We start from the raw sequence: 24,094 nt of genomic DNA, 5'->3' as shown, positions 1-24,094 counted from the left end.
AAAAACTGTGACATATACAAGTCTAAAACATGGGTAGAGATCAAAAGGACAAATTTGATCAAATTTGAGGTCTTAGTTTCAGAAAGAAAATATATCTCCCAACAATTTTTAAATATTTATTTTAGTACAAAATCGGAATCTATACATAATCTTTCCAACAATTAGAAGAAAAGATAGCAGGTAGTTTGACAACAATAAAAAAGAGGTTACAAATGTTATTTTTTCATACCAGGCTTTGGGGAAACTTCACATTCAAATTATGAAAATAATCACAAATATTAGATGTGGGCGGAGCCACTTGTACAAGCCAGTGAGTGCTGAGAGTACCCACAGGCAATGTAACTTGCAGATAGCAGGGGCAGACAAGGAGCAGTGCTCTGCTTACCTTCAGGACTATTTTAAAGGTTGGCTAATGTCTTTATTTTATTATTTTAAAAATGTGTTTAATTTAATTTAATTTTTTGAAAGATTTTGTTTATTTGGCAGAGAGTGGGAGAGAGAGAGCTAGAGAAAGCACAAGCAGGGGGACAGCAGAGGGAGAGGGAAAAGCAGGCTCCCCACTGAGCAGGGAGCCTGATGAGATGTGGGGAAGTGAGGCTTTATCCCAGGACCCTGGGATCATGACCTGAACTGAAGGGAGACGCTCAAACAGCTGAACCACATAAGTGACCCTGGCTAATGTCTTGAAATTGACTTTTAAATCAAGCTAAAAACTATCCCCATAAGAAAAGTAAGCATTATGTGTAACATCTTAAGGAGAGCAAGTTTGCTTATTTCTCTATTTCTTTCATCTGGTTTCTTTCATTTGTTTCTACTTCCCTCTTTTTTTCATCATCTGAATGAAGTCCCCTGAGACCAGCCAAACTTTTGTTTATTTTAACATGTTCAATGAGCACATAAATATAGAGTGTGATGGGGTTTTCTTCTGAGACTCAGTGTGTGTGAGTGTTGGCCCAGGGTATGTCTGCTTCATGGCAAAAATAAAACATAAGATTAGCATTTAAGAAGAAAAAGAAATTTGGAGAGGACTTTGATACCTTCTTTATAAAATGGTTCCATATCACAGAAAGACAGTTTATTTTTTTTTAAAAGATTTTGTTTATTTATTTGACAGACAGAGATCACAAATAGGCAGAGAGGCAGAGAGAGAGAGAGGGAAGCAGGCTCCCCGCTGAGCAGAGAGCCCGATGTGGGGCTCCATCCCAGGACCCTAAGATCATGACCTGAGCCGAAGGCAGAGGCTTTAACCCACTGAGCCACCCACGCGCCCCCAGAAAGACAGTTTTTAATAGGCATAAAGTATAATGATCTAGGGGCCAGTTTGGGTAGATATTGGGATTGCAAAAGAATTCAAGTTGTAAGAAATATTCTTAAATTTTATAGAGGAGTGTATTGCTCTGAGTAAGAAACAGTCATTTGGATAGCAAGCTGTTCTCCTTTCTCCAAAGTCATGAATTGTCATTACATCTTTCTCTTATATTTTAGGCTTTAATAAGTGATATGAATTTAGAATAATTACTGTTTTGTTATATATTATTTACTTTATTATATGAACTATATATTCTATTAGTATGCAGTAGTTAAAAAAGAATGACTATGTAAGTAAATCATTACATAAATTTCAAATATCCTATTTTAGTAAATCTCAAAAATTCAGAGATTTCTACCAGTTGTTTTATTAATTTAACCCTTGGAAACTAAGGTACTACATAAGCAACATAGTAAACATTGTTCTGGAAGAAAATGATCTATGATAATGGAAGCAGTTGAAGAGTCCATGAATGAATGCTTTGTATATTTAATGTGTAAACCTATTGTTATCCCAAACTTTCCACTGTATCCTTTGTTTGTTTTTCACAACCAGAGCTCTTCTTCACTATCACTTCCATTATCGTTAACACAAGGACTTCAGAGGCATAAAGAGTTCAGATTAAATTCAAATAGCCTGTTAAATTCTCAAAGTGCAGTGATCAGGAAATAAGTGGGGAGGAAAGGTAAAGATGTAACAATTCAGAGTCAGAACTGACACTTAAAAAACAACTCAGACTCAAACATCCTATGTCTGTAAAGTGCTAAAATAGATGATCAGTCCATTCAAAATCCCAGTGAATGAATTCAGCCAAATTGACCAATGCAATGGCCTTATATGTAATGTTGAAACAAAACCGTTCATTGAAGCATGGATTTGGAAATTGCTTCAAAGGCAAGGTAAAAGTATCCCTTGCTTCCACAGCATTTTGAAGTCATGGTTGAGACAAAGTACCGGCTGTGTACCAACCCCCCTGAAGGCATTTGGAAACATCTCTGATGCCCACAGACTAGTCTTCCAAAAGGGTGATTTTTAGCCTTATTCTGCAGATGAGAAATAAAGTTCAAAGGGACTAGGTAAATTGCTTGAGGTCAGAAGGCTAGTAAGTGGCACAGGTGGAATTTGAACTTTGCTCAAATGGACTTGAAATCCCCCAATTCTTGTTACTATGTGGTGCTGCCTCCTCGCTTTAAAGCATTCAGATTGTTGGTCCTAATTTGGAATTAGGCACATTTTTCAAATGATTTATTGTACTGCCTAATCCATTGTTAGAATAAAAAGCTAATGGGATGGAGTCAGGCATGTTATTTATAAGAATTTAAAAACTTAATTTGTCAGGCTACGAAGTACAAATAAAGCAAACATTAATTTTTGTCCATGCTATTGGAGATGAAATAACTATCCTATTTTTATAGGTATGAGCTTTGTGATATAGACACTATGTTAGAAATTTAGAATCAAAGTAGTAAGAACTTCAAACTGAGACATCAGTTATTTAAACATCCTTATTCTAGCTATGTTTTAAGATAAAATTATTTAGTTACTACTGAGGAATGAAAACACAATGAACTATGAATTTTATAGATATCTTGATTCTAGTTATTACTGTGCTTCTTATCAGGGATTAGAAGAAGTATTTTTTTTCTAGTTCTTAGTGGGTTTATGTGAAGTTCAAATTCTATTTATGCTTCTTCTCATAAATACTAGCTTTTCAAAAGAATATGTAGGTGTTCTAATTAAATGTTTGCATCTCCTCAAAATTTGTATGTTGAATCCTAGTCCTCCAGGTGATAGTACTGGGATGTGATAATGAGGTCATGAGGTGGAACCCTTATTTTCAGATTGAATTTATTTATTTTCAGATTGAATTGTTATGATTTGATAATTGATCCATCTCACTGGGTGAGCCAGCAAAACAAGTAGCTAAGGCCTTGAGCCTCAGACTCTAACAGTGTCCCAGGTTTGCTACTTACTGGCTGAGCATCCTTGAGCATACACTGCAGTTCCCACACCATTGTCAATGACTCTCAACAGTCATCTAGGAAGGAGGTGAGAATCAGGAAGGGGCACCACAAGAGTAGAGGAATGTTGCAATGTACAACATGTACAACAATGTACATGTACAACATGTACGTTCAAATAATCTCCCTCAACACAAGCAACATCCCCAAATAACTCTTGATTTCTTTTGGGGATGCCCTTGAAATTCCAATTTTTATAAGGCTTTTTTTTTTCTTTTAAGTGCCTCTAACTAAGGTTTTATTTGTTTGTTTGGGTTTTTTTGGGTTTTTGTTTTGTTTTGTTTTTACTGATGTTTCCTAAGGGCTACCTTCTTGGACATAGGAGGGCAATTGTTTCATCAGCAAATTATTTACCTAGATAAAGCATCTACCTTAAAAAAAATCTTAGGAAAATAGTAATAGGCCTGACGTGTATTTGGCATTTTTTTCTTCCTTTTTGGAACATTAAAAGAAGGTGTTTGATAGAATGACACATGATAAAAACATGTTATTCAAGTGATTTGATAAATGAAGACAGTTTGGTTGAGAAAGGATTTTTATTTGAATGCTACCTCTATGGATAAAATAATCATAGAAATTGCTTTGACAGAAAGTCATAGGTTCCTCAGTTTTGTGCAAATATATATAACCAAGAATACCAAACATGATGTGACAAGAGTAATTTTTGAAAGTCTGCTAATATATTGTCTTGCTTAAATACCCTTTTTAATACTGTAATAACAATAGCATTGTGGACTTATTATTTTGTTGTCATAATATGGGAGGATTGATTTAAATGACTCTTCTGTTTTTTCCCCCATTTTTATTTCCCTACTGGCACAAGATGAGTTATTCTATGTAAGAAACAGGAACAAAAGTGAAAAATTGTATTTCATATCATTATCTGTATCTGAAAACTTATTTATTCACTTGTTTGACATTCTGGACCTCCCTGGCACACTTTGTGGTAAAATTGAAATTGCACTTACTTTCAATTATTTGTTATGCTAATTACCTTTATAATTGGATCACAATTCCTGAAAGGCCTGTATAAGTCATATCACACATATAATTATATTAATTTTATCTCTGTTAGTGTCTTCTATTAACTAGTTCCAGAATTGCCAAATTGTTAATTAGCTTCATTAATATCAAAGAAATATTTTAGAATCAAACCAGACTGGAAATATTATTACTATTAAAACAAAGAATACTGTGTCATTAAATTCTGGATTTTCTAATAACATTTCAGAATAAAACCCAAAATTCTTAGAGTATATAATATTTTCAGTTATAAACCTAGTGCTCAAAACAGAGTATGAAATTCCCCAAAAGAAAAGCCAACAGTTTTGATATCACTTCCCATGATGTATTATGTTTTAATAAATCTGTGTTTTTAGGAAGGTTGTTTAATATTTTTAATGAATTTTCTTCAGAGTCTTAAATATAATAATCTGTTTTCTTACTTGAAATCAGAAATTCTAGAGCATCTAAACCATGCCATATAAAAGTCAGAAAAATAAATAAAACCTGTGGAATACTAACATGATTTCAAATATGATAGTTATACAACAATAAATTAAGAAATACTTAAAACCCCTTGGAAAAATCTCATGTACAAGCTGGGTCTTTGTACCAATACAAACCATTTTTATTTCTTAAAGCTGAAGGCACAGAGAAAAAATTCTACTATAAAATTCTGTGAACATTTTGAGAGATCAAACAATATGCACATCCGAAAAAATAAATTCTAGACTAAGGTAACTAAAATTTAACAAAGCAGAATTTTTATTCTCTAGTAAGTCACTGAATGTATTTCTTCTTTAAGAATATTATCCCAAAAGATGAATCATCCTACTATCTTTATGTCTTATTGGCTTTTCCAATTATGCAGACATTTGTATTCAGGGTTGTCCTTCTTAAGAATTTTAAAGGCATTGTTAAAAGAATAAAAGAATGCCTTTATCTTTTCTATTATAATCTCTTTAGGGGTCCCACATATGTAACATTTTCTAAATCAATCTTGTTTGCCAGATCATCAACTTGTCTATCAGAAAATTTCATTATGTTGTCCAAATATTAATAAATATGGCAATTTAATATTGAAGAATTAAAAAAATTATTATCCATGGTTGCATTTATTACCCAGGGTCATTGCTGAAAACAAATTTAAACAAGCCAAGCTTCCTGTCCTACAAAAAACTTACAACATAGAAGAGATCTCAAACTTAGAGATAATGCTAAAGACTGATTCACTCAATTAGCAACTGTTTATTGACTGTTATGGGTACATCAGGACTACATTAAAGCATGGAGGAAAGGGAACCATGTTTGTATGCTTAAGTGTTTTGTATTGTACTGTCCTTCATTAGAACATGGAGAGTTACCCTTATGGTAACTCTGACTTTATGGGAAAGTCAGGTCATAAAATCCCCACCCAGAGGAGCCTTTCTGTTTGATGTAGAAGCAAGCTAGCTCACCTTTTTTAGGCTATAACCTCAGTGGACAGTGGTTTCAGATTTCTAAGGGAATCTTCTCCGATTTTCCCTGTCCTCTATCCACCGTCCCTCCTAAGTAGGTGAAATTTGGTAAGATTAGGTGGGATTTCCTTTATTTACTCCTCCCCAAATTGGGCAACTTTATCAAGAAGGGCTGCCATGGGGCTGCCCATGGTTCATTCCTTCATGTTGGTTCCATACCTAGTAACAATTGCTCAGTGTGTGATACTGCCTATCACTGGCAACATTTTCTCAATCACCATGTGTGAGCAGATAGAACCCTGCTAAAACATAACTTCTCTCTGGTACAAAGTAATAGCATCATAATTTGGGAATTTCAGCATACCATAATTCTACTAGTTACCACAACTGAATTCACTATAGCATAAAAAAGCCTGACAGGGTTGAGTTTGTTTTTAAGTACCAGAGAGTGGGAGAGAGAATGGCTCCTTACAGAACTCAGCAATCTAACAGATACTTCCAGGAGATACAGGAAAGAGGGATGGTCTTCTGTGAGGTACATATGTGAGGCAGCCTTCTGTTTTGGTACTGTGAGTAAAGTACTCTGATTTGGTACTCTGATTAAAGGAAGGAATGCCTAAAGAAGGAACAAAAGTTTTGGCAGTTTTCCAAAAGGGTGTTTTGGCTCCCCATACAATCCCATTTTTCAACCTGTTAGAAATCGGTTCTTTAAAAAGACCTCTCACAGCTGCTGCTGAGCTAGATACCTGCTGACCAGGCAATTCTCTGATTTAGCCTAAGTATATAGCATCCTGAGCTCAAGAGGAATCCAACTTGGATTTTAACTTCTATTATGGAAGAGATGGATATAAGATGGAATCATATATACCTGGGAATAAAATTTAGTGTTCAGCTAAAAAGGTCAATACCCAGCAAGTTAGAGAAAGAAAAATACTAACATCATCTGGTAGATCCTTATCTATTTTTGGAGTTCCAATATGGTGCAACACTAGGACAACCTTGAGAATGGTTGGGGGAGGGGGGAGACATGTCCTTGCATAGCTGTGAAGAAAGGAGGCACTGCAGAGAGGGCAGTCCCCTGGCCTTCAGTATCAGCCTCACCTGGGAACTTCACAGAAACAAATGCTTGGGCTGTATTCCAGACCTTCTGAATCAGAAACTCTATGGGTGGAGCCTAGCCATCTGGGTTTTAATGTTCTCTAGGGGAGTCTACTAGAAACTGAGAACCACAGGTCTACAAAGTCAAATAAGCACCTTAACTGCCTATTTCTGTTTAGATAGATTTTAAAAATGGTTCTCCAATGCCCAGAGCTGCCTCTAGTTCAGACCTTCTGCATTTGGCTGCTTTCTCTAGACATTTCGTTAGGTCCAGAGCCATCTGGCAATTTGATTTTAATCCTTTCTCATAGCCGCCTCAGATTTGGGACAAGTTGGAGGGCCTCTTGAGCCATCCTTCGTGTGTTTAACAATCTGGCCAAGGTGTGGGAGTCAGTGGCCCACATTCTGGTCACACCTGCCTGGAAACTGTCTAGCAGTCCCATAGTGTCTGAGAATCTATCCTGCTTGGTGCCTGATCTCCTCCAGCTTACTTTGTGTTGACATTTTTACCTTTGAGTTGAGATAAAGCAGAGGAGACTGAAAACAAAACATCTATTTTCCACGTGTGCTTTCCTCAGATTTAGCTTTGAAATTCTTAAGCCTCTGCCAGGAAAGTAATTAGCAGCCCAGATAAGAGGCCAGCTAAGGCAACTACTTGTCTGCAATGCACCCCTTCCCCCCCCCCCACCCCCCCCCCCCCCCCCCCCCAAGAGGGTTTCTACAGAGTGTTTGCAGACCCATAGCTCATTTTCAGGAGATAGGAAGTTAAAAGGAAAATTTAGCAGGAAAGAGCACGGTTTTTATCTCTGTGTTACCATCAATCATTCTATTTTAGAGGTTCACATTCAGAGGTTCTTGTGAACAAGCGAGAGAATTTACAAAGCCATATTTAAGGGAAGGCCTCTGGTGAAGGAGGATGTTATTCCACTGCCTTTTGCTTTCAGGAAAAAGGTGCTTCATCCTGCTATATTGTTACTTATCCTCATGTGACCTGAACAGCCAGAGGCAAGAACGAACAAGAGTGCCTTAGATGGATGAGGGAAGATTTTTAAATGACTATGCTAAAATAAGAAGGGAAATCAAGGGACTGCTGGAAGGAGTATTTGGTGGAAGCTCTGGGAGGTCGATCTGTGTTGGGGGTCTAGAGAAGGGTGCTGAGGAGTCGGAGAGATGGTGTCCAAGGGCCCAAGTCACAGGAAGCAGACCATTCACCAGAGGGTCAGACTGGAATGGACAGGGCTAAGGGAGAATGCTGGGTTGTGTTCATGGTTTGGAAGGGAGTATGGGAGGAAGAATGTCCAGGTAATTCCCTGAAAAACTTAGGGAGGAGGGCAGCAAAGTTCCATAGGACAGCAGCCGTGGGATAGAAAAGGAATTACAGTAAGTGTTTAGTGAATTCAGAGACATACCATTTAAATTACGTCCTTATTTGAGGGGGCACAAAGGTAAAGGAATATACTAGGCCCTGATAGTGTCAGGAACCTCAGGCCCGATTTCTGACTTCACAAAAGCTTGCAAAGAAATTAGAAAGACCATGCAAATCCATGCAGAACTCCTGCCAGATTGTGGGCTCAGGACTCAGCGGAGAGCTTGGCCTTTGAAGATCCCCAATAAATTTTTGATGTTGATGACAATTTGGGCTTTTTTAAGAAGTCAAAAGTGAATGGGTGACAATAAGTTGTTAGAATTTTTCTCAAAAAATAATTCTGGAGACACATACTGAAATCTTAAAATGGACTATTAATGTTTAGAAGGAGACTTGGAAATGACTGGATGACTGATTTAACGAAAGAGGTTTTGTGAATTAAAAGCATACTTTGAAGGGGGAAGATGAGTTAATTTTTACCATTTGAAGAAAATGGTTCAAAATTTCTGAAAACTAGAACTGTTTATCATGGTTTACTTGCTTTAATTGACATTTATTATGATATATTATCTCAGGATATCATATTCTTCAAAACAGCTGACCTAAATAGTACTGTATCATATTCTGAAGTCCTCTGTAGAGGTTTTAGAATCCAGAAAGCGCAAGCCTCCCTCCACAGCTCCATGCAATCTTTTCAGCATCTCTACATGGACTTCCAGCTGCCGCTCGATACCATTACCTACATGTCCAAAATGCATTTACACTTACCATGTCCCCAGCTTAATCCCCAAGAGATCTGTTTTCCCCTCAGTGTTCCTTATCTCAGCAAATGGCAACATGATGATTTCTGTTGCTTGGGACAGAAAAATGACAACATTTTTTTTTTTATTATTCCTTTCTCCCCCCCCCCCCAAATCACGTTGATTGGGTATACCATTGGGCTCCATTTACAGAATTTATTCATAATCCATCCACTTCTTACCCTCACCACCACTGACACCCCTAGGCACGCCGTGCTCAGCTCTCAACAAGATCAGTGGAATAACCTCCTAAAGGATTTCCCTGCTTCCATGCGTGCCCCCCTGTAGTCTATGCTCAACGCAGAACATGCTTCTCAAAGTGGAAGTCTGATCATGTCCCTCTGCTTCAACCCTCCACTGGCTTCCGTTTTCATCAGGGAGGAAGACTAGGTACTTCAGCATCAAATTTCTAGATGACATTATAGAAAGTCCTGCTTCATCTAGCCCCAGCTATACCCTACCTCTCTCTCTCTCTTTTTTTTTTTTTTTGCCTAATCAAACTTTAGCTTTATCAAAGCTCAGTTTAAATACCCCCTACTCCCTTAAGGTTTCTCCAGTTAATCCAGATTTTGTTTATCATGTCCTCTGAACTATATAGGCTAGAAATGTTAGCTTGACATTTAATTTCATGCATACCATAGTATATTCCATTTGGTTCAAGAAAACATTGGAAAAATTCCCATTCTAGTTATAGTTAGATACTACTTTCTTCCAGAAAGTATTCAAGGAAGATTAAAACACATCATGGATAGCATGATAATATAAAAACAGAAAGATGGCTGCTCACAAGTTTGAATGTCTTCTAGGCCAAAGTGAAAAAGTAAGAATTCACTTATTTGAATCTTCTCTCATCACATCACATAATTCAACTGGATTGACAATACCAGAGATTTAAAGAAAAGGGAACTATGTCTCCCTTTTGAGCGGTTTGGATTTTTTTGAAGTATATAAGAGAAGAGGCCCTAATCATCTTTATTATCTTTTCTATTTTCCCACTGCATACAGTATTCAAAACTTCCTCCTCTGAAGGGATACAGAGTAATGTGTTTTTACTGACCATTTTGGGATAGGACTGAGCTGTTATTTCACCCTGTTTTTGGTTTCCTTGCTTCTTCATACAGAATGAGACTTTGAGATCAACTGAATCTCAAAATATCTGCAAACAAGCAAAATTTGAACCACTGCTGTAGCTACCAGTCTCCTAAATGAGCTTCAATCTTCTTTCTCTTGACTGGTTCATCTTCCTTAAATCAATTTTATAAGACCCAGAGACTTTTTGATAACATTTACATTACATTATATTACATTTGATTACATTACATTGATCAGTATTCCTATTGATCATACACAGGTGCCTAGTACTATGATAGGCTCTGTGATAGATATTACAACAGTCTCTTAGGATGCTATCTTTCATTGTTTTTGTCACTACTAAGACTGAGTTAAGCACCTGGGCAGCTCCCTCGGTGTCTGCCTTCGGCTTAGGTCATGGTCTCAGGGTCCTGGGATCTAACCCTGCATCAGATTCCCTGTTCAGCAGGGAGACTGCTTCTCCCTCTCCCTCTGCCTACTGCTCCCCCTGCTTGTACTCTCTTACACTCTTTCTCCCTCTCTCTCTCTCTGTGTCATATAAATAAATAAAATCTTAAAAAAAAAAAAAAAAAACCCTGAGTGAGTGGAAGATGATTGTTGACTCAGAAACTTGGAGCTAGAATTTACTAATAGGTATAATAATAGCATTACCTCTAACTAGGTCTCATTGCTCAATATCAAATTAAATCTGATTGATTTGTTTTAAAGCCAAACACATTTACTGTTGTTATCAGCCCCACTTGTATGTCATCTCAAATACTTATTAGCAACTGTATCTTCACATATTCCTAATTGTAGCAACCAGCTTTGTGCCATTGCAATCTTTAGCATCCCACTTTTGCTAGTATCTTTTGCATCTCATTTCCTGCCCTGGGATGACCAATAAGAATCACTCAATACTACTGTATATACAATTTATAGGGTCAGGGTTATCAGTGCTCAAGGACCACACTTGACCAGAAGCCTATGGATAAATTCTTTACACTTTCGTTCTTCAAGTGGACACATTTCGTAAGGATCCTCAGAATTCTTGTGGGATTGTGTGGCAGCCAACTGTACAGGGGCTGGTTCACTAACACATATTTGTATTGGCTTTCTCTCCATTAGTGTTTTACTCCCATGTCCTTCCCTCCTGCCCCCCAGATCATATAAGCACTGGCACATAAGCCTCTGACTCATGTTCTGCATTGAGTCCAACCAGGTTAAGAACTGCTTAACCTTAAATATACACCAGATAGTGTTACCTCTTTTCAAGGAAATGTAACTCTATTATTAGAGGATGCTGTAGAAAATCCCTCATATATAGGGCATGCCCTGTTTTCTTGTTCTTATCTCCAAGGTGAGCTAATCATTAAAAAATGCCTTAGGAAATCTCTTTTAGAACTTAAAATGTAGCAAGCTCAACCTAAGCTAGGTTTTAGGGACATAAAAACATGAAAAATAAAATTCCTGCCTTTAAGACACTTGGAGTGTATTGACAAACAGACATCTAAACAGACAATTAGAATATAGTGAAGCAAGAGCAATGGTAAAGTTTTGCATAGGTGCTAAGACTTCTGGAAGAGAAGATTCTGAAGAGATTCTAGAATGAAAAACTAGGATTAATCCAAATAGTAAAAAGGGGGAAAGTAAGTCATGCCAGAGATAATTATATAATAGTCCAGAGACTTAATAACAAAATATCTGCAAAAAAGTAAAAGAAGTGGAGTTTATGGAGTATGAAGTCAAAGATGATGAATTTGCAGAGACAGGTAGGGGTTGTGCAACAGAGAGACTCAATGACTTGGTAAGGAAACCATAACTCATCTTGCAGGTGATGAGAAGCCCGCAAAAATGGTAGTTCTTAAACTTTTTTGAGTCAAAGATTATTTTGAAAATCTGGTTGAAGTTACTGTCTCCCTGTCCAAAAGGAGCACATCTGCCAAAAATTTTTCATTCCATTTATTGTGAATTATTGTGATTCCCCTAAAACCTGCCCACAGACTCTCTAAAAATACTCATGTTAAGATCTCTTGCACTAAAATATTTAAATCATAGGAGTAATATGTTTGGATTTGTTCTGAACATTCTGGTAGCCATATGGAAAATGGATTTTTGAGGGGCAATTTTCTAAGTAAGACCATCAGTGGGGGCACTATGTAATAATCTAGGTGAATAAACATGAGCAGCAAACTTATAGAGTGTGCAGAGAGGAAGTGATGGATTCAGAAAATTTCCTTAGGAGGTATACTTAACAACACTGGGTTGATTAGCAAGACAGGGTGTTGATGAAAATGAGTTTGTTTTTGGACATGCTGCCTTTGTGATGTTTTTGGTGTATCCAAGTAAAATGTCCTACAAAACTTTGGCTATACCAATCTTGAGCTGAGGACTCAAGAGAAAGATCTGACAAATGTCAATCTATACGTGATTAAAACCACGAGTAGATGAGCTGATTCAGAGAGACAGTGTAAAAGAGAGTGGGTAAAGAGTATTCATACAGAGTACAGTTGAAAGTTACATAAATATAAGGCATGAAAATTTTCTGTTTTATATGGCAATTAGGTCAGACAGTCATTTCAGAATGGCAGAGACACAGACCAAATAAAAATAGGCTGAGAAATGAGTAAAAACTATGGAAGCAAAGGCAATGAATGAAGAATATTTAGAGAGTTTGGCTCAGAGAAAAATGAGCAAGAAAAAGCAACAGTCAGATGTTTGAGATAATTATGAGAGGGATTTTGGGGTGTGTGTGTGTGTGTGTGTGTGTGTGTGTGTGTGTGTGTGTGTGTGTTTTAAGGCTGAAAGAGAAATGAACTTGCTTCTGTGCTGTGGAAAATGAGCAATGGAGATGAACAGAATGAACAGAATGAATAGTAATGGATAAAACAAATTAAGGTCCCAAAGAGATGAGAGGAGGGCATCCAAATCACCAGCCTAAATGGATTGTCTGAACCTTATACTGGAGAGAGGGTCTCACCCCTTGTGAATTAGAAAGGTGGTGAATACTGGCTGGGTTGAAGATAATTCTGTAGGAGCTATGCAAGGAAGAGTAGCAGATCTTTCTTCCTTAATATATCATTTTTCTAGGTGACCTAAAAAAGAGATAATAGTTTTGTAAAGACTTTGAAAGGAATGGAAGAAAGACAACTAAGAAGCCAAGAAGCCAGAGTTTAATGTTGGAGACAATTGACTTGTACTCATGAATCCTAGACTGTCCCGACTTTCTCCTGCATTGCTCCAGGGGCAAACATGTAGGAAAATGATGGATTAATATGGAATTAGGGTCTGATTGGTCAGTAATGACAGGAGGATATAGGTGCATGGGAACTGAGGAGACCACAAGACTCAGCTGAGTAGGGCAGAACTGGAATGAAGGGAGGCGAGGGAGAAAATAGAAATTGGGATCCATATTTGACTAAAGAGAAAATGTTAAGAACAGTGAGTTTGTGAAAGAGCCTAAAGGAGGCGAGTTCTTTGTCAGAGAACAGAACATTGGACTTAAAGATTGCTGACATGGAGGAATTCTGGGTTAACTCTCCTTGGGCAAGGGAAGGTGAGGTAGAGAGGAGTATCTCCAGATTTGGGATCAAGAGACTTTGAAATTAGTGGGTAGATACACAAGAACATGGAAATCATTCAAGGTGATAATGATGCTTGAGGTGAAGAAGAAAAGTTTAATTCTGAGCAACGTCTTCACAGGCACAAAGAATTGAAGGTGAATATTTCTAATCCTGTGTTATCTGAGGTCAAGGGATTAGGCAGCCTCCTTTGGAGAGGAGGCACTCTCATGTTCTCAGAGGAAAATAAGGTTGTAATATTCTTAGAAAAGGGTTTCAATGGTGACAAGGCAAAGCAGGAAGCATTTTGTTTAGGCACTGAGAATATGAGAGATTTTTTAAAATGGAAAAGGAGCTTTAGAAAGCAAAGAGAAAAGGTTTGGGAGTATAAGTACAACTCTTATAGTGTAAAGGGAAAAAAAATTAACTTTTATTAAGACTGTATTTCCCGGACTTGCCCACATAACCCTTGTTTGCATAGTGCCTATTAACCTCTTACAGAAGTAGTGCTGTGTGGATTACAGTTTGGGAAACCTTGGCAGAGCACTCAAGGATGGCAGAGCTGTGAAGCATTCCTTGATGGAGTTGCTGCCAAGTCACGGTAAATCCAACTCTTACGGTATCTGGAGGGCAGCATTTGGATGAAGATGAGCCAGCTTCAAGGCCACCCAATTTGTTGAGTTGTTTTCATGGCCGTCTGTCTTTTTGACTCAGCTAAATTGAGAAGTCTGTGAAATCAGGATCATTTGTAATTTATTTACATCTCTTCAACATTAGGCTCATTACTGAGCCTACTAATAAATACAAAATAAATCTTTCTTATTGAAGCTTGCCATGAGCAAAAAGAAATTTACAACTTAGTTTTTATTTTTCGCTTCTTTCCTTCTGCCTTTGTTGGGGATTTATCTTCCATTTAGGTTTTTAATCTAATTTGAAATATCCAAATGTGTTGGAGTTCTTTGTCAATTTTTTATGATAATTTTTGCTTACACCTTTCAGTATCTCATATTTCTACATACTTTCTTCAAAAATTTGATGAAATGGTCATAGACAAAGGAAATGTGAAAAGACTATTTGATATTGCAGACTAGTATTTATTCTAATTATTAGAAATAAACAAAATAAATGATTGGACAGATTTGAGAAGTATGTAGCTAAATCATTTAAAGGTGATGTTCATTCAAAGTAAACTTTTAAAAAATTAATCCAGAGTATAAAATCAATTAAAAAAGTATAAATTGTACATATTTGACCAAAAAGTGTTATGACTATCAGGAAATTACTATTGAGAATTCTTTAGTTAACTTATATAATACAGTAAATATAGTTTTGTATATAGAAGGTAATAGGTAACTATTAATATATATGTACAAAATGTGCAGAATTTAATATTAATATTAATTTAGTATTAAAAGAATAAAGATGAAAACATAATTTATAGTATTTACAGTTACACAAAAGATAGAGTCATACATATGTGCTTGAATATGCAAAAGCAAAATGCAAATTAGTATGTGATTCTACTGTAGCATATAAAAACAAAGATGTAAAACAGTTGAAGAGTTTAACTTCTGAGCCTGGTACAGTTATGAATTGTACTTGAGTTTGTAATTTTAAAAATATTAATGCTATTTGTTATGCATTAATCAATATTCTCCCATGAGGGCACTTGCCATCAGCTAAATGCAAGAAAAAAATAAGGGTACTGATAGAAACTCCCAATCTCTGGATTATTTGATATATTGTCCTCCAATATTAGCAGAGCTTATTGTTAGGACAGAGTTCCAGCAGTTATTAATAAGCTCTACCTCCCCTGCTATGGTGATTTCACAGTGTAAGATAAATCCAGACTGTTTGAATTAGATATCGCTGGTCTCACGATTGCAAGGTGGACACAGAAGTTCAGAAATATATTGTCCAAAAAGTACCCACGTCTTCCCTTCTTGAAGACCCAGTGTCTATGAGAACCCTGGGGAGTCACATAGATTAGGAATCTTAACTTCCATTGTTGAGACTTATCTTGACCTGTTGGCCTTTAAGCTCAAGTTTGGTTGATTTGGAGAACTGTGTTTAATAAACCTCTGTGTAACCACAGAAGCCGTCTCATGCCATGAGATCCAGAAGCAAGGTGAGCCCGCTGTGTTGGACTTCTGCTTTTCTTCCACTCACTTCCCCATTACAATTTTAATGAAAACCTTTGCTTATAAACCTTCCTCTAGTCAGCCTAAGAAGAAAAGCAGATTCTGCCTAGACTTAATCTTCCCATGTGTATAAAAAAACGATGAGGAAAGACTTGTTTCCTTAAAGGCTAGAAAAACAAAAACACTCTATGACAAAGGCTTTCGTAAACCTTTATTTCTCTTTTGAAGAAGGATGTCTGATTTTAAGTTGAAAAGTTCATTGTCACGTCCCCAGTAGTATATAGTTCATATTTCACAATTCCACATTATTCAAGGTTTCAATGACCATTTTTAATTATGTAGGCTTCAAGGAGACAACCTGGAAGAAAGGACAGAGGAGACATCGCAAGCACTGCATTCTCCAGATGAAATAGTCCCAGATTCTTTGGGTAAGTTTTAAATCCAACAATATTTACTATATTTGAATCGCACCTGAAGATTAAAAAGGAAAGAAAGAGGGGCACCTGGGTGGCTCAGTGGGTTAAAGCCTCTGCCTTCCGCTCAGGTCATGATCCCAATCAAATCCCGGTTGGGCTCTCTGCTCAGCAGGGAGCCTGCTTCCCTTCCTCTCTCTCTGCCTGTCTCTCTGCCTACTTGTGATCTCTGTCTGTCAAATAAATAAATTAAATTAAAAAAAGAAAGAAAGAAACCAAACCAAACCAAACATCTTGCCCTGCTCTAGGTCATGGTAACAGTTAGTCATATATCCACCTCTCCCTTGGGCTGTGTGTCAGAAGGTTAAGGGCAAGGGAGAAAAGGAAGCAAGACATGTGGATTCTGAGGTGCAGCCTCATAATATCTGTGCCCGATTTACGTAGAAACAGGTCAACTATATTTTGGCTCCTCCCCAAATTTTGTCACTACTTGCAACTTGTTTTTGTAACTTACATTGCCTACTCCCATTTTCACATTATAGATCCCTTCGACTTTCAGCAGAAATGTCAACACCATATTTGATTTTCCTTCCTCTTTCTCAGCCCTATATTAAATTGGTCTCAAATCGTAGCAGTGAATTTCCTCTCCAGACCAACCTCCTCTTCATTTTCCCTGACACCACCTCTGTGCTTTTGTCCTTTTTCTCTGCCTACTGGAACAAGCCTGTAAATAGGTATTCCTTGTACCATCTAATCTTTTTAGTTTATTATCTTTCTAAAAATAAAGCTGCTTCTTTTATCCTGTTTTCTGTAGGACACAATTCAAACCCCTTAACACAGCATATTTAAGGGGCACCTGGGTGGCTCAGTGGGTTAAGCATCTGCCTTTGGCTCAGCTCATGATCCTGCAGTCCCAAGACTGAGCCCCATGTAGGGCTTCCTGCTCAGTGGGGAGTCTGCTTCTCCCTCTTGCTCGCCTCTCCCTGCTCATACTCTCTCTCTCTCTCTTTCTCTCTCTCTCTCATAAATAAATAAAGTCTTAAAAAAACCCCACACATTACGTTAATGTCAGGGCACTTCAGAAAGTTTCCTACATAAATAAAAAAGTACATATAATGCCATGACAATGACATCTACTATTTATCACTGTTTCATTATTCAGAGTTCTGGCCAGATGCAATCAGTACATCCAGTTGGGATAATTAGAAAAGAAGCTATGGGAAAATATTTTCCTTCATGTGGATAGAGAAGGACTTATTAAAGAAGGTGAAAAAAAATCCTAAAACATAACCAAAAAATTGAGTCAACTATAGAGTGTTAAAAACTCCTGTTCATCAAAAGATCAAAAAATAGGTGAATCAATCAGCCACAAAATAGCAAAATACATTTGCAATATATTTGTCACTGATTAAAGATTAATATTTAGAATACACAATCAATATATAATTTAATAAAGATCAACAAAAAATAGAAAAATAAATAACAGATATGAACAGATATTTCACAGAAAAGGAAACAAAAATGGCAAATGAACACATGAAAAATGCTTGACTACTTTAGTAATCAAAGAAAAGCAAATGAAGACCATAGAGAGATGCTGTTTTACTACCCTTGTTTTGGTATTAATTAGGAAATTTGGCAAAAGTAAGTGCTGGTGAAGACAGGGAAGAGAGGAAATTCATGCACTCTAGGAAGGGCATAAACAATTTTGGAAACAGTTTTCCATTATTTTAAAGTCTTGAATATTCACATAATCTAAAGCTCAGAAACTCTACTTCTGGGGGAATATCTTAGAGAAACAAGTCTCAGGTACCATGAAATGTGAATAACCTTTGTCAACAAGCTGGCGGACAGGAAAATGGATACATTGTGGAATTGTCCCATTGTAGAAAACTGCATTCCAAATACACACAGAGGATGAATGAAATCAGAGGTGTGCTGGCAAATGTCAACAACTTTTTCTTTGAAAACGAAAGCCCTGATTTGTAAAGGTTGATGCTTCCCATAATGTAAATACTACCACTATGGCTAATTTAAAGCAACTGATCTGAAAATGTCAGTGAGTCTCCCAATCTGGTATGAGCGAGTTACAGCTCCCAACTGAATGAATCTTAAAAGCATAATATTGATTAAACAAAAGTAAGTCATAGAACACCATTTTTATAAAGCTCAAAACTAGCAAATCTAACTAATATATTCTTTAGGAAAATATACATAAGTGATAAAACTATATTTAAAGAAAGGAATGAAAGACTCAAAATGGTGATTTTCCTCAGGGGGTGGGGGAAGCAAGGAAGTGGGATAAGAAAGGTGCTCGCAGGTATATTTAGGTTATTGGAAATGACTTAATTCTTAAGTTAGAGGATGGTTTGAGGATGTTCACCATTATGCTTTGTAACTAAATATACTATATACATACATATGTATATAGTATATTGTGTGTGTGTATATATATATATACACACACACACACACACACAATAGACCCTTGAGCAACATAGGGGTTGGTCCTGTGTTGAAAATCCTTGTATAGGATATATATAGGGTATATGAAAAGCCCCTGCATAGTTTCAAATCTGAGTATAACTTGACTCACCAAAAACTGAACTGCTAAAAGCCTACTGTTGACCAGAAGTCTTACCAATAATATAAATAGTTGATTAACACATATTTTATATATGTGTTATATACTCTATTCTTACAGTAAAGTAAGCTAGAGAAAAGAAAATGTTTCTAAGAAAATCATAAGGAAAATACATTTATAATACTGCACTGTGTTTATTGAAAGAAATCCATGTGTAAGAGGACCCATGCAGTTGAAACTTGTGTTGTTCGAGGGTCAACTATTTATACTTTTTTTACATGTCAAATATTAACATTAAACATTAAAAAACAAAGTGTTGGGGCACCTGGCTGACTCAGTCAGTTAAGTGTCTGCCTTCTGCTCAGGTCATGATTTCTGGGTCCTAGGATCAAACCCTGTGTCAGGATTCCCACTCATTAGGGAGTCTGCTCGTTCCTCTCCTCCCAGCTTGTGCTCTGTCTTGCTATCTCTGTCGCTATCTCTGTCTCTCTCTCTCTCTCAAATAAATAAATAAAATCTTAAAACAAAAGGAAGTGTTGTGGGAACATGAACCAATGATAGTGTAGCACAAGACAAGAAATGATAATAGTTTCTTTATAATCAAGTCTTTTATAGTAATAATGAGATGGTACACCCATGGCAGACCTTTAACATTGACAATGAAAGTTGAGCCATGTGGCACTAGGGGCATGGAGGACCCAGGTTGGCCATTCCTTGACACTCTAGGTTTGGAATCAGACTGGCTTCTTTTCACTGATAGTATTGCATGTGTACCTTTACTTAAGCCATTCTTCCCTGATTCATAGTGAATTCTTTCTCCTCCTCTCTGTCTATTCAGATCCTGTGCTCTAAGATCACATCAATTGTACCTGGTGTCCACCCCACATCAATGTTTTCCTTTTCCTTTTCCCTTAATAGTTTTTGAATTACTTCTTGTGTATTGTTCTTGCTCAATTGGATTATATGCTTCTTGAGGTTTTCTTGTGTTCTGCACCATGCCTGGTATAAAACTAGACAAAAAGCAGATATTATTTCATTATTGGCCCATTATTGTTTTTTAAGTTTATCAAAACCACAGGAATCCACTAATCCACCAAGGAGATATATATCCTTCAGCAATCACATTTGCATAATAACTGAATATTGTAAGGATTTAAATATTTTGGAAAATTTAACAATGCATCATCATGAATTATACTTAATTCATTGATTATACTTAATTGCATCCATGGGGGGATATTCATTAGGCTCCTTTCTTGAACTGCTTATATCCTGAATTCTTCACATTCAAATTTTAGTAAACCTAATCAGCAAATTGCAAAATTTAAGTTTCTGATTCAGTATACTCTTTTCTACTTAGATCACTAGATTCAGTAATTAAATATTTTTGGTATTATCCAAATTTGCTGATGTTAATTTTAAGTCAACTGTGCATCCACATTGAGCTTGGCTCCATAAACATACATATTTCTACAAATAGGTGTAACTTTCTGCATAAAAAAAATCTGTTGTGACATAAACAGCAAAGGTAAAACTAATGAGAGAAACCAGTTGGACAGAGCTAAACATTATGATAAACCCTACACATTTCTAGGTTCTTACCTGAGGATGCCTAATCAATTGCGTTGGCTAAGTTTCCCAGACCAGTGCTGCCAGATATTGTTAGATTTTGACAAAATTACTTTGTTTTTCTGTGTTTTGGTTTCTTCTTCTCTAACGTGAAACGACAAGATAAATTCTAATATTTGAGAAATTTAGATACTCATTTCCCCCTCCATGTGATTGAAAAAAGTTCAAAGAGTTATAATTCAAAATACAAGAATTGCTTGTATTTTGAAAATCATTTATACTTTATATAAGTATGGTAAGTAAGTATACTTTTATAAAGAAATTGTTCTGGGGGCACATGGGTGGCTCAGTGGGTTAAAGCCTCTGCCTTCGGCTCAGGTCATGATCTCAGGATCCTGGGATCGAGCCCCACATCGGGCTCTCTGCTCGGCAGGGAGCCTGCTTCCCTTCCTCTCTCTCTCTGCCTGCCTCTCTGCCTACTTGTGATCTCTGTCTGTCAAATAAATAAATAAAATCTTAAAAAAAAAAAAAAAGGAATTGTTCTGAGATAGAGCAAAATAGTTTACACATATGCCTCCACCAATTATGGTTAATAAGCAATGCATTCAGAACTCTTAAAAAATGCAATGTAGCGGTACAAGCCTTTCTCAAGAAACAAGAAAGGTCTCAGGTACACAACTTAACCCTACACCTAAAGGAGCTGGAGAAAGAACAAGAAAGAAACCCTAAACCCAGCAGGAGAAGAGAAATCATAAAGATCAGAGGAGAAATCAATGAAATAGAAACCAAAAAAACAATAGAACAAATCAACGAAACTAGGAGCTGGTTCTTTGAAAGAATTAATAAGATTGATAAACCCCTGGCCAGACTTATCAAAAAGAAAAGAGAAAGGACCCAAATAAATAAAATCATGAATGAAAGAGGAGAGATAACAACTAACACCAACGAAATACAGAGGATCATAAGAACATATTATGAGCAACTCTATGCCAACAAATTTGACAATCTGGAAGAAATGGATGCATTCCTAGAGACATATAAACTACCACAACTGAACCAGGAAGAAATAGAAAGCCTGAACAGACCCATAACCAGTAAGGAGATTGAAACAGTCATCAAAAATCTCCAAACAAACAAAAGCCCAGGGCCAGACAGCTCCCCGGGGGAATTCTACCAAACATTTAAGGAAGAACTAATTCCTATTCTCCTGAAACTGTTCCAAAAAATAGAAATGGAAGGAAAACTTCCAAACTCATTTTATGAGGCCAGCACCACCTTGATCCCCAAACCAGACAAGGATCCCATCAAAAAAGAGAACTACAGACCAATATCCTTGATGAACACAGATGCAAAAATTCTCACCAAAATACTAGCCAATAGGATTCAACAGTACATTAAAAGGATTATTCACCACGACCAAGTGGGATTTATTCCAGGGCTGCAAGGTTGGTTCAACATCCACAAATCAATCAATGTGATACAACACATTAATAAAAGAAAGAACAAGAACCATATGATACTCTCCATAGATGCTGAAAAAGCATTTGACAAAGTACAGCATCCCTTCCTGATCAAAACTCTTCAAAGTGTAGGGATAGAGGGCACATACCTCAATATTATCAAAGCCATCTATGAAAAACCCATCACAAATATCATTCTCAATGGAGAAAAACTGAAAGCTTTTCCTCTAAGGTCAGGAACACGGCAGGGATGTCCGTTATCACCACTGCTATTCAACATAGTACTAGAAGTCCTAGCCTCAGCAATCAGACAACAAAAAGAAATTAAAGGCATCCAAATCGGCCAAGAAGAAGTCAAACTATCACTCTTCGCAGATGATATGATACTTTATGTGGAAAAGCCAAAAGACTCCACTCCAAAACTGCTAGAACTGGTACAGGAATTCAGTAAAGTGTCAGGATATAAAATCAATGCACAGAAATCAGTTGCATTTCTCTACACCAACAACAAGACAGAAGAAAGAGAAATTAAGGAGTCAATCCCATTTACAATTGCACCCAAAACTATAAGATACCTAGGAATAAACCTAACCAAAGAGACTAAGAATCTATACTCAGAAAACTATAAAGTACTCATGAAAGAAATTGAGGAAGACACAAAGAAATGGAAAAATGTTCCATGCTCCTGGATTGGAAGAATAAATATTGTGAAAATGTCTATGCTACCTAAAGCAATCTACACATTTAATGCAATTCCTATCAAAGTACCATCCATTTTTTTCAAAGAAATGGAACAAATAGTCCTAAAATTTATATGGAACCAGAAAAGACCGCGAATAGCCAAAGGAATATTGAAAAAGAAAGCCAAAGTTGGTGGCATCACGATTCCGGACTTCAAGCTCTATTACAAAGCTGTCATCATCAAGACAGCATGGTACTGGCACAAAAACAGACACATAGATCAATGGAACAGAATAGAGAGCCCAGAAATAGACCCTCAACTCTATGGTCAACTAATCTTCGACAAAGCAGGAAAGAATGTCCAATGGAAAAAAGACAGCCTCTTCAATAAATGGTGTTGGGAAAATTGGACAGTCACATGCAGAAAAATGAAATTGGATCATTTCCTTACACCACACACGAAAATAGACTCAAAATGGATGAAGGACCTCAATGTGAGAAAGGAATCCATCAAAATCCTTGAGGAGAACACAGGCAGCAACCTCTTCGACCTCAGCTGCAGCAACATCTTCCTAGGAACATCGCCAAAGGCAAGGGAAGCAAGGGCAAAAATGAACAATTGGGATTTTATCAAGATCAAAAGCTTTTGCACAGCAAAGGAAACAGTTAACAAAACCAAAAGACAACTGACAGAATGGGAGAAGATATTTGCAAACGACATATCAGATAAAGGGCTAGTGTCCAGAATCTATAAAGAACTTACCGAACTCAACACCCAAAGAACAAAGAATCCAATCAAGAAATGGGCAGAAGACATGAACAGACATTTCTGCAAAGAAGACATCCAGATGGCCAACAGACACATGAAAAAGTGCTCCATATCACTCGGCATCAGGGAAATACAAATCAAAACCACAATGAGATACCACCTCACACTAGTCAGAATGGCTAAAATTAACAAGTCAGGAAATGACAGATGCTGGCGAGGATGCGGAGAAAGGGGAACCCTCCTACACTGTTGGTGGGAATGCAAGGTGGTGCAGCCACTCTGGAAAACAGCATGGAGGTTCCTCAAAATGTTGAAAATAGAACTACCCTATGACCCAGCAATTGCACTGCTGGGTATTTACCCTAAAGATACAAACGTAGTGATCCGAAGGGGCACATGCACCCGAATGTTTATAGCAGCAATGTCTACAATAGCCAAACTATGGAAAGAACCTAGATGTCCATCAACAGACGAATGGATAAAGAAGAAGTGGTATATATACACAATGGAATACTATGCAGCCATCAAAAGAAATGAAATCTTGCCATTTGCGATGACGTGGATGGAACTAGAGGGTATCATGCTTAGCGAAATAAGTCAATCGGAGAAAGACAACTATCATATGATCTCCCTGATATGAGGGAGAGGAGATGCAACATGGGGGTTAAGGGGATAGGAGAAGAGTAAATGAAGCAAGATGGGATTGGGAGGGAGATAAACCATAAGTGACTCTTAATCTCACAAAACAAACAGGGTTGCTGGGGGGAGGGGGGTTGGGGGGGTGGGGTTATTA

General features: G+C 37.1%; 1 protein-coding gene across 1 annotated transcript in view; it reads left to right on the top strand.

Annotated features, from left to right (window-relative positions):
- CUNH8orf34 (chromosome unknown C8orf34 homolog) overlaps positions 1–24,094 on the top strand; it is a 377,142-nt gene that overhangs the window by 274,297 nt on the left and 78,751 nt on the right. The window contains 1 exon segment of the mRNA XM_032848426.1: positions 16,168–16,253. Within this exon segment, the coding sequence (XP_032704317.1) occupies positions 16,168–16,253 (86 nt within the window).

This window comes from Lontra canadensis, unplaced genomic scaffold, assembly GCF_010015895.1.
Source record: "Lontra canadensis isolate GAN:19392208 unplaced genomic scaffold, GSC_riverotter_1.0 scaffold203, whole genome shotgun sequence".
Lineage (NCBI taxonomy): Eukaryota > Metazoa > Chordata > Mammalia > Carnivora > Mustelidae > Lontra > Lontra canadensis.
The sequence above is the reverse complement of the archived record's forward strand: the minus strand, read 5'-3'. Positions and strand labels throughout refer to the sequence as shown.